This window comes from Artemia franciscana, chromosome 10, assembly GCF_032884065.1.
Source record: "Artemia franciscana chromosome 10, ASM3288406v1, whole genome shotgun sequence".
Taxonomy (NCBI): Eukaryota; Metazoa; Arthropoda; class Branchiopoda; order Anostraca; family Artemiidae; genus Artemia; species Artemia franciscana.
Genome location: NC_088872.1, coordinates 50,756,961 through 50,770,734, shown reverse-complemented (window position 1 = coordinate 50,770,734; position 13,774 = coordinate 50,756,961). Strand labels below are relative to the sequence as shown.

The following is a 13,774-nucleotide window of genomic DNA, read 5'->3' as shown; positions in this document are numbered from 1 at the left end:
GCGAGAGTAATTTGGAAAAATTAGAAAAATGAGGTATTTGTAACTTACGAACGGGTGATCAGATCCTAATGAAATTACATATTTAAAAGGATCTTGTGCTTTAGTGCTCTCATTTTAAATCCCGAACAAATCTGGTGACATTGGGGGGGGAGGGTTGGAGAGGGAAACTGGAATTCTTGGATAACGTGAAAATTGAGGTATCTTTGTCTTATGAATGGTTGATCGGATCTTAATGAAACTTGATATATAGAAGGATCTTATGTCTCAGGTGCTCCTTTTTCAATCCGAATCGGATCCGGGGACATTGGGGGCTGGAGGGGGGGAACAGAAATCTTGGATAACGCTTAGAGTGGAGAGATCGGGATGAAACATGACGGGAAGAATAAGCACAAGTTATAGATACGTGATTGACATAATTGGAACGGATCCGATCTCTTTGGTTGAGCTGGGCCTCTTAATTTGGAAAAATTAGAAAAATTGAGGTATTTTTAACTTAAGAACTGGCGATCAGATCTTAATGAAATTTGATATTTAGAACTCATGTTTCAAGGCTCTTATTTTAAATCCCGACCAGATCTGTTGACATTGGAGGGAGTTTGAGGAAGAAACCGGAAATCTTGGAAAACGCTTAGAGAGGAGAAATTGGGATGAAACTTGGTGAGTAGAATAAGCAAATGTCGTAGATACGTGATTGACGTAACCGTACTGGATCTGCTCTCTTTGGGGGAGTTAGGGGGTGGCGTTCAGTGTTTTTGCGAGTTTGGTGCTTCTGGACGTGCTAGAACGATGAAAATTGGTAGGCGTGTCAGGGAGCTGCACAAATTGACTTGATAAAGTCGTTTTCCCCGATTTGACCATTTGGAGGGCTGAAGGGAGAGAAAAAATTAGAAAAAATGAGGTATTTATAACTTGCAATTGGGTGATCGGATCTTAATGAATTTCATATTTAGAAGTATCTAGTGACTCAGAGCTCTTATTTTAAATCTCGACCGGCATTAAGCCTCTTATGTTCCTTTTAAATCAATCTATTTATTCTTAGAATTTTGCTAGAGCTCATACTATGTGAGCTCTGGGCTCTTCCGGCCTCGTCACAGGTGCCATATGAGCTCTTAGCTCTTGTTATCTAGGGTGATCAGTGGTCTATAGTTTGATAACAATGTCAAAGGGAAGCTCTACAGAATTTCAGTATTGGTGTTGTAAAACGGAGAAGAAAAATCTTTTAAAGTTTCCAAAATTTCTTGTTATGTTCCAGGAATAAAAGAAACAGTTTTTTTTTTTTGTTGTTGTTTGAAGAAGATGCAAAATTGAACTGCCGTAACTACAAACGTCTAGAGTATGTTATAACGTCAGACTTACTTGCTCAGAGACTTACTCAGAGCACAAAATAATCTCTTGGAGCTCTCGAATTGAAAGTTCTGTGTACCATCTAAATTTCTAATAGCTAATTCTGGAACTCTTATTCTGGGTATCCCAAATTTGTCGTTTTCTTATTGTGGAATTTTCACTAACGTTCTATGGTCATCCGTTTTCTATAGCGAGGCCAGGGGAAAATGCATGGGCGACCCATCCCTCTACTCCGTCTAGATTATCAAATTGACCATGATGAGAGAGTTTGGTTTGCACGCCAATGCATCTGAAAAAAAAAAGTAATTAAATGGCTTAAGTTGCTTCGATACCTTATAGGATCACTTTATGTCCTCTATTATAAGCTTTTTTAGTTTCTGTGGCCAAACTGTTTAAAATTAATTGGGCGGTCTTGCCATAACTTGCAGAGCTGGATAAAAAATCTGGATAAAAGAAAAAAAACTAAAATCCGACATCTACTTTCCCAGAAATCTTAGACAGACCCACTTAACTTCTCACGTTATTGCCAGAGATAGAGATATTCAATTTTAATTGAAATTCTATTATTAGAAAGCGTGAATTTTGGATTAAACCGAGCAGAAACTTCTTTTTAAAGCTTAGGAAAGAGCAGTGCCTAAAATTATCTAGCCTGCCTGCTAGGAAAACACTGAAAATCCACTCAAGATAAATATATCAACAGTTTGAGAGTTTTTTTTTTTTTTTTTTTTTTTGGGGGGGGGGTTCCCTGTGATGCTACCGTCTTTGATTGATAACCCTGCTATATCTCCTGGGAGACTTCGCTAATGGATCCTTATATTAGAGACAGTCAGTCGACGTTAAGGCTCCCTAAATGATTTCTAGAGAATCAAATCCGTCTAACATCGGTTTCTGGTGTGAATTAAATAAAAAAAACAAGTTTTTTCAACTGAAAGTAAGGAGTGACATCAAAACTTAAAACGCACAGAAATTACTTCGTATATGAAAGAGGCTGCTTCCTCATCACGCCCCGCTCTTTACGCTAAAGTTTGACTCTTTCTCTCAATTCTTCTTTCTAAAACAGTAAAAAACTTTAGCGTAAAGAGCGGAGCGTTGATGAGGAAGCAGCCTCTTTCATATACGAAGTAATTTCTGTGCGTTTTAAGTTTTGATGTCACTCCTTACTTTCAGTTGAAAAAACTTGTTTTTTTTATTTAATTTCTGAACGTTTTTGAATCAATGCATGTTTTGATTTTGGCTCTCCGCAGAGGAATAATCAAAACGAAATTTGCATATTTTTTTTTTGGCTCAATGGCTTTCTCATAATTTTGATCGAATGATTTTGAGAAAAAAAGAGCGGGGGACGAAGCCTAGTTGCCCCCCGATTTTTTGGTTAATTAAAAAGGCAACTAGAACTTTTAATTTTTTACGAATCTTTTTATTGGTAAAAGATTTACGTAACTTATAAATTAGCTTACGTAAAGAACTTTTGTATTCTCATGTTTTTATTACATATATGAGGGGATTCGCCCCATCGTCAGTACCTCGCTCTTTACACTAAAGCTTAAATTTTATCCCAATTCATTAAGAATGACCCCCTGAATCACAAAAGCCGTAGAATAAGTAGTTGAAATTACCGAAAATACTTTATCGTAAAGAGCGAGGTATTAGAAGGAGGTGAGCCCCTCATATGGGTAATAATTTCTGTTTGTTTTAAGTTTTATTGCTGTTCCATACTTCCAGCTGAAAAAGCTTTTTCACTTTTATTTTTCAATTGTTTTTTTTAAATAATGCTAGTAAATCCTGCTCTCCCTTCATGGAAATTTTCTTCTCCCATTACAAATTCTCGAAGGAAAGTTCCCCAGCAAATCCCCCTCTTCTCAACCCCTCCCCCAAACCAAAAAAATCCTCCTGAAAACGCCTGTATACTCCCCAATAACCATTACTATATGTAAGCACAGGTCAAAGTTTGTAACTTGTTGCCCCTCCCACGGGGACTCCGGGGGAGTAAGTCGTCCCCAAAGACATAGTTATAAGGTTTTTCGACTACGCTGAATAAATGGCTATCTCAGAATTTTGATCCGTTGACTTTGGAAAATAATTAGCGTGGGAGGGGGCCTAGGTGCCCTCCAATTTTTTTGGTCACTTAAAAAGGGCACTAGAACTTTTCATTTCCGTTAGAATGAGCCCTCTTGCAACATTCTAGGACAACTGGGTCGATACGATCACCCCTGGGGAAAAAAAACAACAAAAAAACAAAAAAACAAAAAAACAAATAAACACGCATCCGTGATCTGCCTTCTGGCAAAAAATGCAAAATTCCACATTTTTGTAGATAGGAGCTCGAAACTTCTACAGTAGGGTTCTCTGATACGCTGAATCTGATGGTGTGATTTTCGTTAAGATTCTATGACTTTTAGGGGGCGTTTCCCCCTATTTTCTAAAATAACGCAAATTTTCTCAGGCTCGTAACTTTTGATGGGTAAGACTAAACTTGATGAAACTTATATATTTAAAACCAGCATTAAAATGCAATTCTTTTGATGTAGCTATTGGTATCAAAATTCCATTTTTTAGAGTTTTGGTTACTATTGAGCCGGGTCGCTCCTTACTACAGTTCGTTACCACGAACTGTTTGATCAAACTTTAAACTGTCACATCTGTATTCATTGATCAATGAACCGCACCCAAACAATTTCGTATTTCGTAAAAATTAAAAAAAATAATTTTTGTATAGTTTAGTATAGTTAGCGAATTACGAAGTTGAAATCGTCCGATATTTTTCAAATCGTAAAATTTTTTGATGGCATCCAAACTCGCCAAAATTATGTCTTTTTTATATCAAGGTCTTCAATTTCCCAACAAGGCGAACTGAATTTTTGATGTACGAATTTTGCGTGGACACAAGGGGATCAAAAATTGTGGACAATCATTTCCGCATTCTGGCAGCTGGAGAGCTGTAAAAAGCCCTCAATGGGGTGTAGAGGGCTCCTTCTTCATGGATTCATGGCCTTACCTTAGACCTTAGTTCCTCTGGAGCCATCAATGGCGCATAAGGGGTCGACGAAGCCTCTCCTCTCGTCCCTAAGCGATGCTGTAGTGAAAAATTTTAAAATTCATGCAGTTTACTGTGTGGCAGTTTACACCCAGTTTCAGCTTAAGAATTTTCGACATGATGAATTGTTCAGGAGGGTATTGCTCCCTTGTTTTGGCTCTGCTTTTATCTTCCAAAAATGGAAACATTGCCTTACGAAGAAAAATTAATATAGAAGTTAAATTTTTATTAGCAGTTCAAATGTTCATAACTGCCATTGCACCCAAGACATCCTACTGTCCGTCCGCGGTTGCAGGGGTCTTTTGTATGTTAACCTCTGTCCCTATTTTATATTACCAATGACATTAAGATAAAACATGTATTGCCCGCTGGGTCCGTTTTAGTTCATTCATACCTGGAAATAAGGACTTTCTAAGGTTTTTCCTTTGGTTGTTTCAAAATCTGCAGTTATCAGGACATGATCATACTTTCCTTGGTGTTGCCATGATGAAACGCGACAATCAATAACCAAAACTCAAGTTTGACAATACTTTCCGTTTATAAGAATTCAAACATTAAGAATCTGCTGATTCCCAAAGACAACTGCTCCAGGGTATCAAAAAAATCTTGTTCCAGGGTAATTCAACGACTAAACTTTCTAGGTGGCAATTCGGAGGCCAACTTGGTCAATGAGATTTAAGCGATGGTCAATTTCAGGTCCAGGGACAGGCAAGAGTCTTGGGATAGAAGGAGGTTGTTAATCCGAGGCAGTTACTATGTCACTCATTGTAATTGATTTTCGGGTTGAGGGTTGTAACCCCAACCGACTCTAGGCCTTGGATTTGACTAAAGCTCGGAAAAACCTATATACTGAAATACTTGGAGTGGGCTCTACTCGCCTCATGAGGTTGAGGCCACCCATATAGTGGAGCGTTTGGTTAGGAAAAAATCAAGTATCCAAAGGCACTTAATCAGTAGATAGAATTTGTCTTTTGCCGGACGAATTCCACTCACCTCCAAATATTTAAACTTATTAATTTTTTTTACTAGACTAAAGCTGACTCTTATTGCTTTTTTTAAGCACTTTCTCCCAACTCTTTTAGGCTGATTATTTCAGATCCTTTTCCCCAGTTGCATTTGATATTGATCTATTATTTGTCAAAGTACTTTTCTTGCTTTCTAAGCCTTTTCTATGAGATTGCCGTATCTGTGTAAAATTGCTTGGGAAGACCTTTGTTTCACGGTCGTCGTGTTCTGTTAAAGGATTTCTGCAGAGAGAACCGGAACATTATTTCATTCTGGAGTTGCTCATTCATTGATGATACATCTTGTTTTAGTCAATCTTAAGGATTTAAGTGGACTAGAAAGTCCTTGCTATGCTGTAATGCTAACTCATTTACTTGCTCACTCTTTTTTGTTCTACAAAAGCCAAGGGTGCCAATGGGGGGAGGCTTTTGTCTCGCCCTGTCAGATTTGAGACGTACTTTTGTTTGTATCTTCGTTAAAGAAAAGAAAAAACATTACCCTCCCTACATTTTCGTGAATTTTTCCCACTTAAAAAAAAAACTGCAAAAAAAAACAATATAGACACAGGTCAATTGCCGGTTTTGTTCAGTATATTTGTAGGATAATTTGGGGCAAGAACTTACGTCAAAAGTACCTTTATGTGCGGTGACTTTATGTGCATTGCTTGACTTAATTACTCTGCCAGTTTGGCGCCAGCGTTAAGAAAGCAGCGTTAAGAAAGCAGACTGGATCCTCCTCCAGGACACCCAGTCTCGGGCAATCGCGGGTGTATCTAGAGGTCTTTTTACTCCAGAGTTCTGTTGGGAAAAACTTTGATTTGTGGAGGTAACGTGAAAATTAAATGACGACTTATCAACTAAATTTGAGTTATTGAGGCAATTTTTGGGTCACTTCGAATTACAGAGATACCATAAAATATAACAAGAAAATTATTTCGATTTATGCATGTTCTTTATCTGAATTAGACAGGTTTATCAAAGGGGATTGAAAGTAATAAGTAAAACTTATTTGAAATATGGGGCAGTCTCGGTTTAATGGTCCTGCATTGGTGTAGCCTATCTAAAGCTTACAACATTTTCTGTGACATAAAAAAAAGAAAAAAAAGACGCCTGATTGTTCAAACGCTTGCAGCTTAAGATTTGAAAAGACTAATTAGATCTTGTCATAATTATTCATATCATAATACATGCTTCCACATACACGAATTCCACCCAAAGAATGAGAACTTCGCTAAGAAGGAGAATAAAAATTACTCTAAATTGCTCGATTATATTCAATATATTTCAATAGATCTGGGAGGGGAAGCTGCCCCCTGGCCCAGTAGCACATTACGCCTCTGCCCATCTGTTTTAGAAAAAGTTCGGGTTCTTGTCGATTTTTCTTATGTGGAGAACGACAAGTAAATACTAAGTGCCATAAAAATGACGCATGACTGTTAAAACGCTTACAGCTTAAGATTTGAAAAGATTGATTAGATCTGTTTGAAGGGACGAGGAAGCGCTAATAGGGTCTTCTTGCTTTGAGAAGGTTATTGCAAGCTGTTTATACTTACAACAAAGCAACGCAGAAGCAGGGTGAATCCAGAATTTTTGTTTGCGGAGACGGAGGGTGCAGCTTTGATTTTTCGTTACTCTTTTTTTTTTTTCTACAAAATCCTGTGAATGTAAATCAAATTACATTCACTTTGAATTTTGCTTTGAGAAAGTTATTACAAGCTGTCTATACTTACAACAAAGCAACGCAGAAGCAGGGGTGGATCCAGAATTTTTGTTTGCGGAGACGGAGGACGCAGCTTTGATTTTTCGTTACTTTTTTTTTTTTTCTACAAAAGTTTGTGAATGTAAATCAAATCTCCACAATTATAATCTACTCAGACCGATGGAGTCTACCTCTCCTGAATCCGCCCTTGTGTAGACTGGCTGTTAGGGAATCTCTCATGTCGTTAGTGTGTATAAGGGAAAAGGGAGGACTCAGGATGGTACCTTGAGGAATCCCGAATTTCACAATCCTAAGGCCACAATAGCAAGAACAAAGAATACATTTTAGGTTTTTGTGAAGTTGTAGATCAGACTGTTTTTAAATTGTTTTTTTTTTTTTGTTGTTGTTGAAGTCTTAGGTCAATATTTTAGAACAGAAATGTAATCTTCGCCTATGTCAACTGAAAATACCTATTTTGTGAAACATATTTTGCATATGATGAATGCCGTATCTCTAAACGGACATTCGATTTTCTGACGATTTAATCCTATAAAGTCCAAAAAGAGGAAGTTAAATCGACTGACCTCTTTGAGGGAGGATAAAAAGGAATCTCAAAATTTTTTCTTTAGCATTTTAACTAGAAAGGGATGTTGAATACAAAATTGGTTGGAAGTGAAAGCGAGGTTAATTGTTCCGTTATTTATTGTCAGCACTTCATCGGACATCCGTTGGATGGAAGGGGGCTGGGGTAAAGTTTGGGTTTGCAGTAAACCGCAACAACTGATCCATATTTTGTAAGCCGTGCTTAGGTAACATCGGTACTTCGTCAAGGAAAATTTCTTGATCTAATTCTAAAGCTTTGTTTCAACCAGTTTTTATGCTGGAAATTCAATGTGAGAAAAGCGAAACTCTCAAACGAAAGTTCTTGTGTGTTGTTAGTCCAAATGGCCATAAAGTCGATGCTATTCCTGTATAAGCCAAATATTTTACTTTTCAATTTTCGCCACACAGAATGTGATATAAGGTTTCATAAACCAATGGTTGTCCGGTACCGCCTGGTCCATCGATGAAAAACATTTTTTCCCTATATAATCAGGATCATTGACAGCCCGTAGAACAATATATGCAATTTTAAGCTGTTTTCCCTGCAGAAGCCGATGCATACAAACTAATTGTAGCTGACTCAGTAAAATTTAGAAATTCCAGTTTTGGTCAGTTTCATAGGCTCTGTATTATCCGTGCCATGTCGTTTCACCCCAAAACATAAATTTTGACCTTGTTTTGCCATCATATTTAACTTGGATGCAATAATACGATACGCTCGCTTAATTACAGTATCTTCAGATGCATTAATTTGTCGTGCTTGCCGAATAAAATCTTAAAAAAAAGGTTTCGAAACAAGGTGAAGGAACAGCGGAATATCAGACAACTTTAAGTTATTGGAGCTGCGAATATAGGAATAAAAAAAAAAAAGTCGAAAAGCGACATGATCTCATTTTTCTCGTAACCTTTAGCATAATCGTTTTGACTCGTAATATTTCTTCCCAGAGATTATAAAATATGTAGGCTATATATATATATATATATATATATATATATATATATATATATATATATATATATATATATATATATATATATATATAACGGATCTTCGCACGCGGTAAACTGATTCGTGGAGTAACTATTGTACACCAGGAATTCGAAGATATTTCCGCAATGGCCTTTTTATTTGTATTTATGATTATATATGCATTTTAAAGAATTTATGTTATATATAAAGACTTTCCAATTCTATAGTTCATTACAATTTTATACACATATATTGTTCTAGATCTCAGTACGGATCTTCACCCTCGCTTCTTGATTGGAGCAATAATTTTGGAGAACTTTACCCGTTAATTTGCAACAATCCGTCTAGTGCCGTACAAAATTACACTTTTGACTCGGGAGGAAACTGCGAGGCTGGAATCTTTCATAACTTAACTGCGACTGGACCACACTCTCAAACAGTGAGTGCTCAAAGTGAATACGATTCCAAGAATATTTATTTACCCCATGAGCAAAGTAAAGAACACTCAATGACTGGAAGAAAAAGGACTGACAAAAGTTCGTAAGTCTATTTTATTAGCATTTTAAGTTTTTGCTCTTTCTTTATTATTATATATAATATTATATTAATATTATCATATTATTATTATTATATCTGTAATCCTGTATACATTACTGTATCCGTATACTGTTATCTTGTTCGCAGAAATGGAGACTGTACTTGTATGTTATAGTGCTTATGTTAGGTTCTTCATCTAAGTAGAACCTGTTTCTCTGGCTAATCTTAATGAAATATCACAGAAAATGATGAAAATAAAGTATTTTGGAAACAAATAGGGGCTATATATTTGCTTATTAGGGGTGGGGTGGGTGTTAAGTATAGCGGGTAGTAGTATCACATGGACACACAGACAGACAAACAAAAAGACACATCTGCACAAGGAAACACAAACAGACGCACAAGTACTCAGACAAACAGGCATACAGACACATTTACAAACACACAGACAGACACACTTGCAGACAGATAAAAACAAGACACACAGTTAGAAACACAAAAAGACACAATGACATATGGACCGACAGAAAAAAAGATATAGACATTCCATAGAAGAGAAAAAAGTTGCTCTTCCGCTCTGAATTTTTCCAAAGAAAAAAAAAGCTACACTTCTGTTCTGAATCTTTCCCAAGAAGAGAAAAAAAAATGCAAGTTATCTCCTGAATTCTTCCATATAAGGGAAAAAAGTTACACTTCTGTTCTGATTTTCCCCAAAAGAAGAGAAAAAATTCAACTTTTTTTTCTGAATTTTTCCATAGAAGAGGAAAACGTTACACTTCAGTTCTGAATTTTCCCAAAGAAGAGAAAAAGTTACACTTTAGTACTGAATTTCTTCAAAGAAGAGAAAAAGTTAAACTTCTGTTCGGAATTTTCCCAAAGAAGAAAAAAAATTACACGTAAGTATTGCAGTGACAGAAACAAATTCGAATCAAAACATATTGCTGCACTTAAAATTTGAATGAAAAACAGATAGGGTTACTTTATTCTAGGATTGAGCCGTTTGACTGAGAGATTCCGTGGGTGAAACTCTTTTTATATGTTATAATTTCTTATATTATATGTTATATCTTATATGTTAATAATGTCTAGCATCACAATGTCGTATAATTTGTATTTATATGAAATAATTTCATATAAAAGAGCAAATTTTCGCCTCCCGTCCAAGGAAACATACTTATATGTAGCCTCTACTTATGTTTTAAAGAATGTTTTATATAACATTATATACTATCATGCAGTATATAATATATTTTATTATTTACTAACATAATGTATAACATAGGTCTTCCCTTCCTAGAAAACACAACTTGTGTGTGGGCTCGATTTCTGTTTTACGGAACAATAGTTCAGATCTTCGTTCCAATAACAATATATAAGCTATATAATAATATGGCTTGTCGAGAAGACTAAGTTTGTTGAAAAAGACTTTTGGGTAATTGAGACAATATGGGCACTACCATATACAAGGGACACTAAAAAAACACAAGAAATTTGTGTCAACAAGATTGCTGGAACTCTGATATAGCTGTATTGTAAACTTTTTATAAGGTTGATAAACTGTCCCCGAAGCTTATTATGTAGATGTTCGAGGAAATTGAGAGCAGAATTAGCTAAAAAGGGTTCATGAAAGCTCCGCCCGGGATTCCTCTTCCGTCAAGACTTCGCTCCAGCGTTTTCCTCACACGTTACCAAAGAAAGTTTGATAGAGTCTCTGTGGAGCTTGCTCCGACATCCATCTTAAAACCTAGATCAAGTCCCATCTGGCCTTTTTTTTTTATTCCTCAAAGCTCAGAGAAAAGTTGAAAGGCGTCCATTTTAATAGCAGTTATTAAGAAGAAGAGGCAGCAAATATATGGCTCATATTTTGAGCGGGGTTTACCACCCGCCCATCAGAGCTGCTAAATCAAGAAAATTAGCGGGGGGGGGGGCAAGGTTGTGTTTCTTTTTCAATGACAATACTCCAAAAAAGGTGTTTTTCAATGAAAATACCCAAATAAGATATTTTTTAAATTTAGGGGGATGGGCGCATGCCCTTCTGTCTGTGGAGTAGAGTTTCAATTGAATTTGCTGCGATAGTCATTTTAAATCTGAAATCAAGCCTCATCTGAATTTTTCGATCCTAAAACTAAAGAAAAAAGTTGAAAGACGTTCATTTGAATAGTACGCTTACTGATAAAGGAACAGACTCAGCAAAGCATGGTTCGTAAAGCGGTTTCCTGATTTCTTTTCTTCATGAACGGTCTTAAAAGATGGAAGCATCGTCTGTAGAAGTGCGCCAACATTGATGGAAGTTCTGTTGAAAAATTATTATAGAAAAATTAATCTTCATAGAACTATGGATGAAAATTAAAAATAATACTGCGTATTTTTTGAAATACCATTGTATACCAACTGCTGAGTTTCCCGCTCAATTCCTTATTTCATTGGCTCTTTAAGTTTTCGTCTAACGCTTTCTTGCCCTTTTTCCAAGATTCACCTTGAAACTTTGGCACACAAATTACCTGTCTTCTCTTGGCTATAACCAAAGGACAAAGTGAAAATAAATACGTAATATTAATCAAATAAATTATCAATCCAATAACAAAAGTTATTAAGATAAGTCAATACCATAAAATATAAAACACACCGTTCAGAGAATTGAGTAAGTGAGAACAAATGTGTCAATAATAGAAAATATATATATCCTAATATGGCAATAAGAAAAATAAATAAGAAAGAACACCAGTATAGAAGGTAAACGAGGGGATGTGGTAATAATGATGCCTGCACTCCACTCCCTTTTTAAAAGAACCTATAAAGATTTTGGAATTTCTTTTAGATTTTTTTTTTTTTTGCTGCAATCACTACTTTAAACCGCTTCTTTCGGTGCTATGCTTGGGGAGGGGGTATTTTTCAGGTTCAGCTGAATAGGCAGCTTTTATCTATACTCAAAACAATAGGAGACGAATTCTCCTAAAGCAAAAGATCGTTCAACCTAGGCTAGTAGATAAATATAGGCACTGTAAGAAAAACTTAATATTGTCTTCTTGTACCACAGCATAAAAATTATTTAAATTTTTAATAGCATAAATGTTATTATAATTATATAATATTCATGTTGTGTTTGTGTCTTGTACGCATAACAATCAACTATTAGTAACTCAACTCGAAAGCTTGAAAAAATAAAAACACAATAAAGACGCTGCAGCTCTAACGGGGTGGGTCCTTTGACAATCTGGCCAATCATGGCAATTCTCACAAAGGTCTTACCTAAGCAGTTTACGAGAATCAAAGAATCGTAGATTCAAGTAAATACATTTGACAACCCCGTTTTCCAACGGTTGAGACTTACGGATGAGTCATTGTGTGGCTGAATTTTGTGCTTGTCTTAATTAATCGCTTTTTCCTTCGAGACGTAAAAGGCTTTTGTGGAAAAAGGGAAAAGGAAGAAATAAGCATAGAAGGACTAAAAAAGAACATCATCTACTAACTGATTGGATATTTTTTTCGGCATAGCTAGATGCCCCTGTATAGCCAAGAACATTCCTTAAGTTTATTTTTATTTTCAGCTGCAATTCTAGGTTTTTAAGTAACTTCGTGAGTCAACCTTTGAATAAAATTTATTAATTTATTTTTAATAAACTTTTTTGATTCAATTTTTTTAACCAAACTTTTTAATTTTTATATCCATGATCAGCCACCAAAGATTTACAGAAGCTTCAGAATGCCTCTATATAGTTGACCCCTCTATAATTGAGAGCACTTCTACAGGCTCCACTAAAAAAATAGATTTCTATTACTCTGCATTAGTATGCTTTGAGATGGAATGATTTCATCGCCCTTTTTGTCTCCGCTGAACAATTCTTTTGCCACTCACTCTGCTAAAAACTATTATTATCATCATTATGTATTACTTCTTCAACCGAGAAAGACTTTCAGACCATATAGTTATGTTATGGTCTTATGCCTATCTTTTCTATCTTTTGAGTTTTACTTAAAAGCCCGTGTTTTCTGAACAGAAGTTTCCAAACTATTTCCTATGTTACAGAAGTCTTTGTGTCGTACGAAAATTTTTGGAATGTTTATTTATCAATATATTCTTTTTCATGTGTGTTTTCCCTAGCGTAGTGATTTATATCTGTAATAGTTTATATTTTTGTTTATTATGTAAGTAAAAAAAGTCAAATCAATATGTTCGTCTTCCGAATGTGTTCTGTTTAATTTTCATTCTTAACGGAATATGATATTTTTCTTTATTTATTGTTACTATTTTTTATCGTAATTAACTTGTTCAGCAATTATGGGTTTTGTATTGCTATTTAATACTTATATTTTAAATTTAGTTACATTTTCTATCACCAGGATGATGGAAAATGTGGTCATTTTCTGCAACCTTCTAGAAAATCCTAATATAAAAAAGATCACATACTCAAAGGACTATGGTTTTTCCGAGGTGGGAGAAAAAAGTTTTGTGGCTAGAATCGGTTCTGAGGATTAAATGACACTTGCCATTGATGGCTGGCGAGTAGTGAGGGACTCTCCCCTCTTTGGGAGGCGTGCATTGCCTGCCCAGACTGGTCTGAAGGTGGCAGGTGAGTTTTCGTGAT

General features: G+C 35.7%; 1 protein-coding gene across 4 annotated transcripts in view; it reads left to right on the top strand.

The window, feature by feature from the left end:
* Positions 1–13,774, top strand: part of LOC136032330 (protein cycle-like) — a 158,159-nt gene that overhangs the window by 61,784 nt on the left and 82,601 nt on the right. For all 4 annotated transcript variants that reach the window (XM_065712643.1, XM_065712642.1, XM_065712641.1 and 1 more), the window contains exon 2: positions 8,913–9,191. In XM_065712643.1, the coding sequence (XP_065568715.1) occupies positions 9,160–9,191 (32 nt within the window). In that variant the 5' untranslated portion in view covers positions 8,913–9,159. The remainder of the gene's footprint in view (positions 1–8,912; positions 9,192–13,774) is intronic.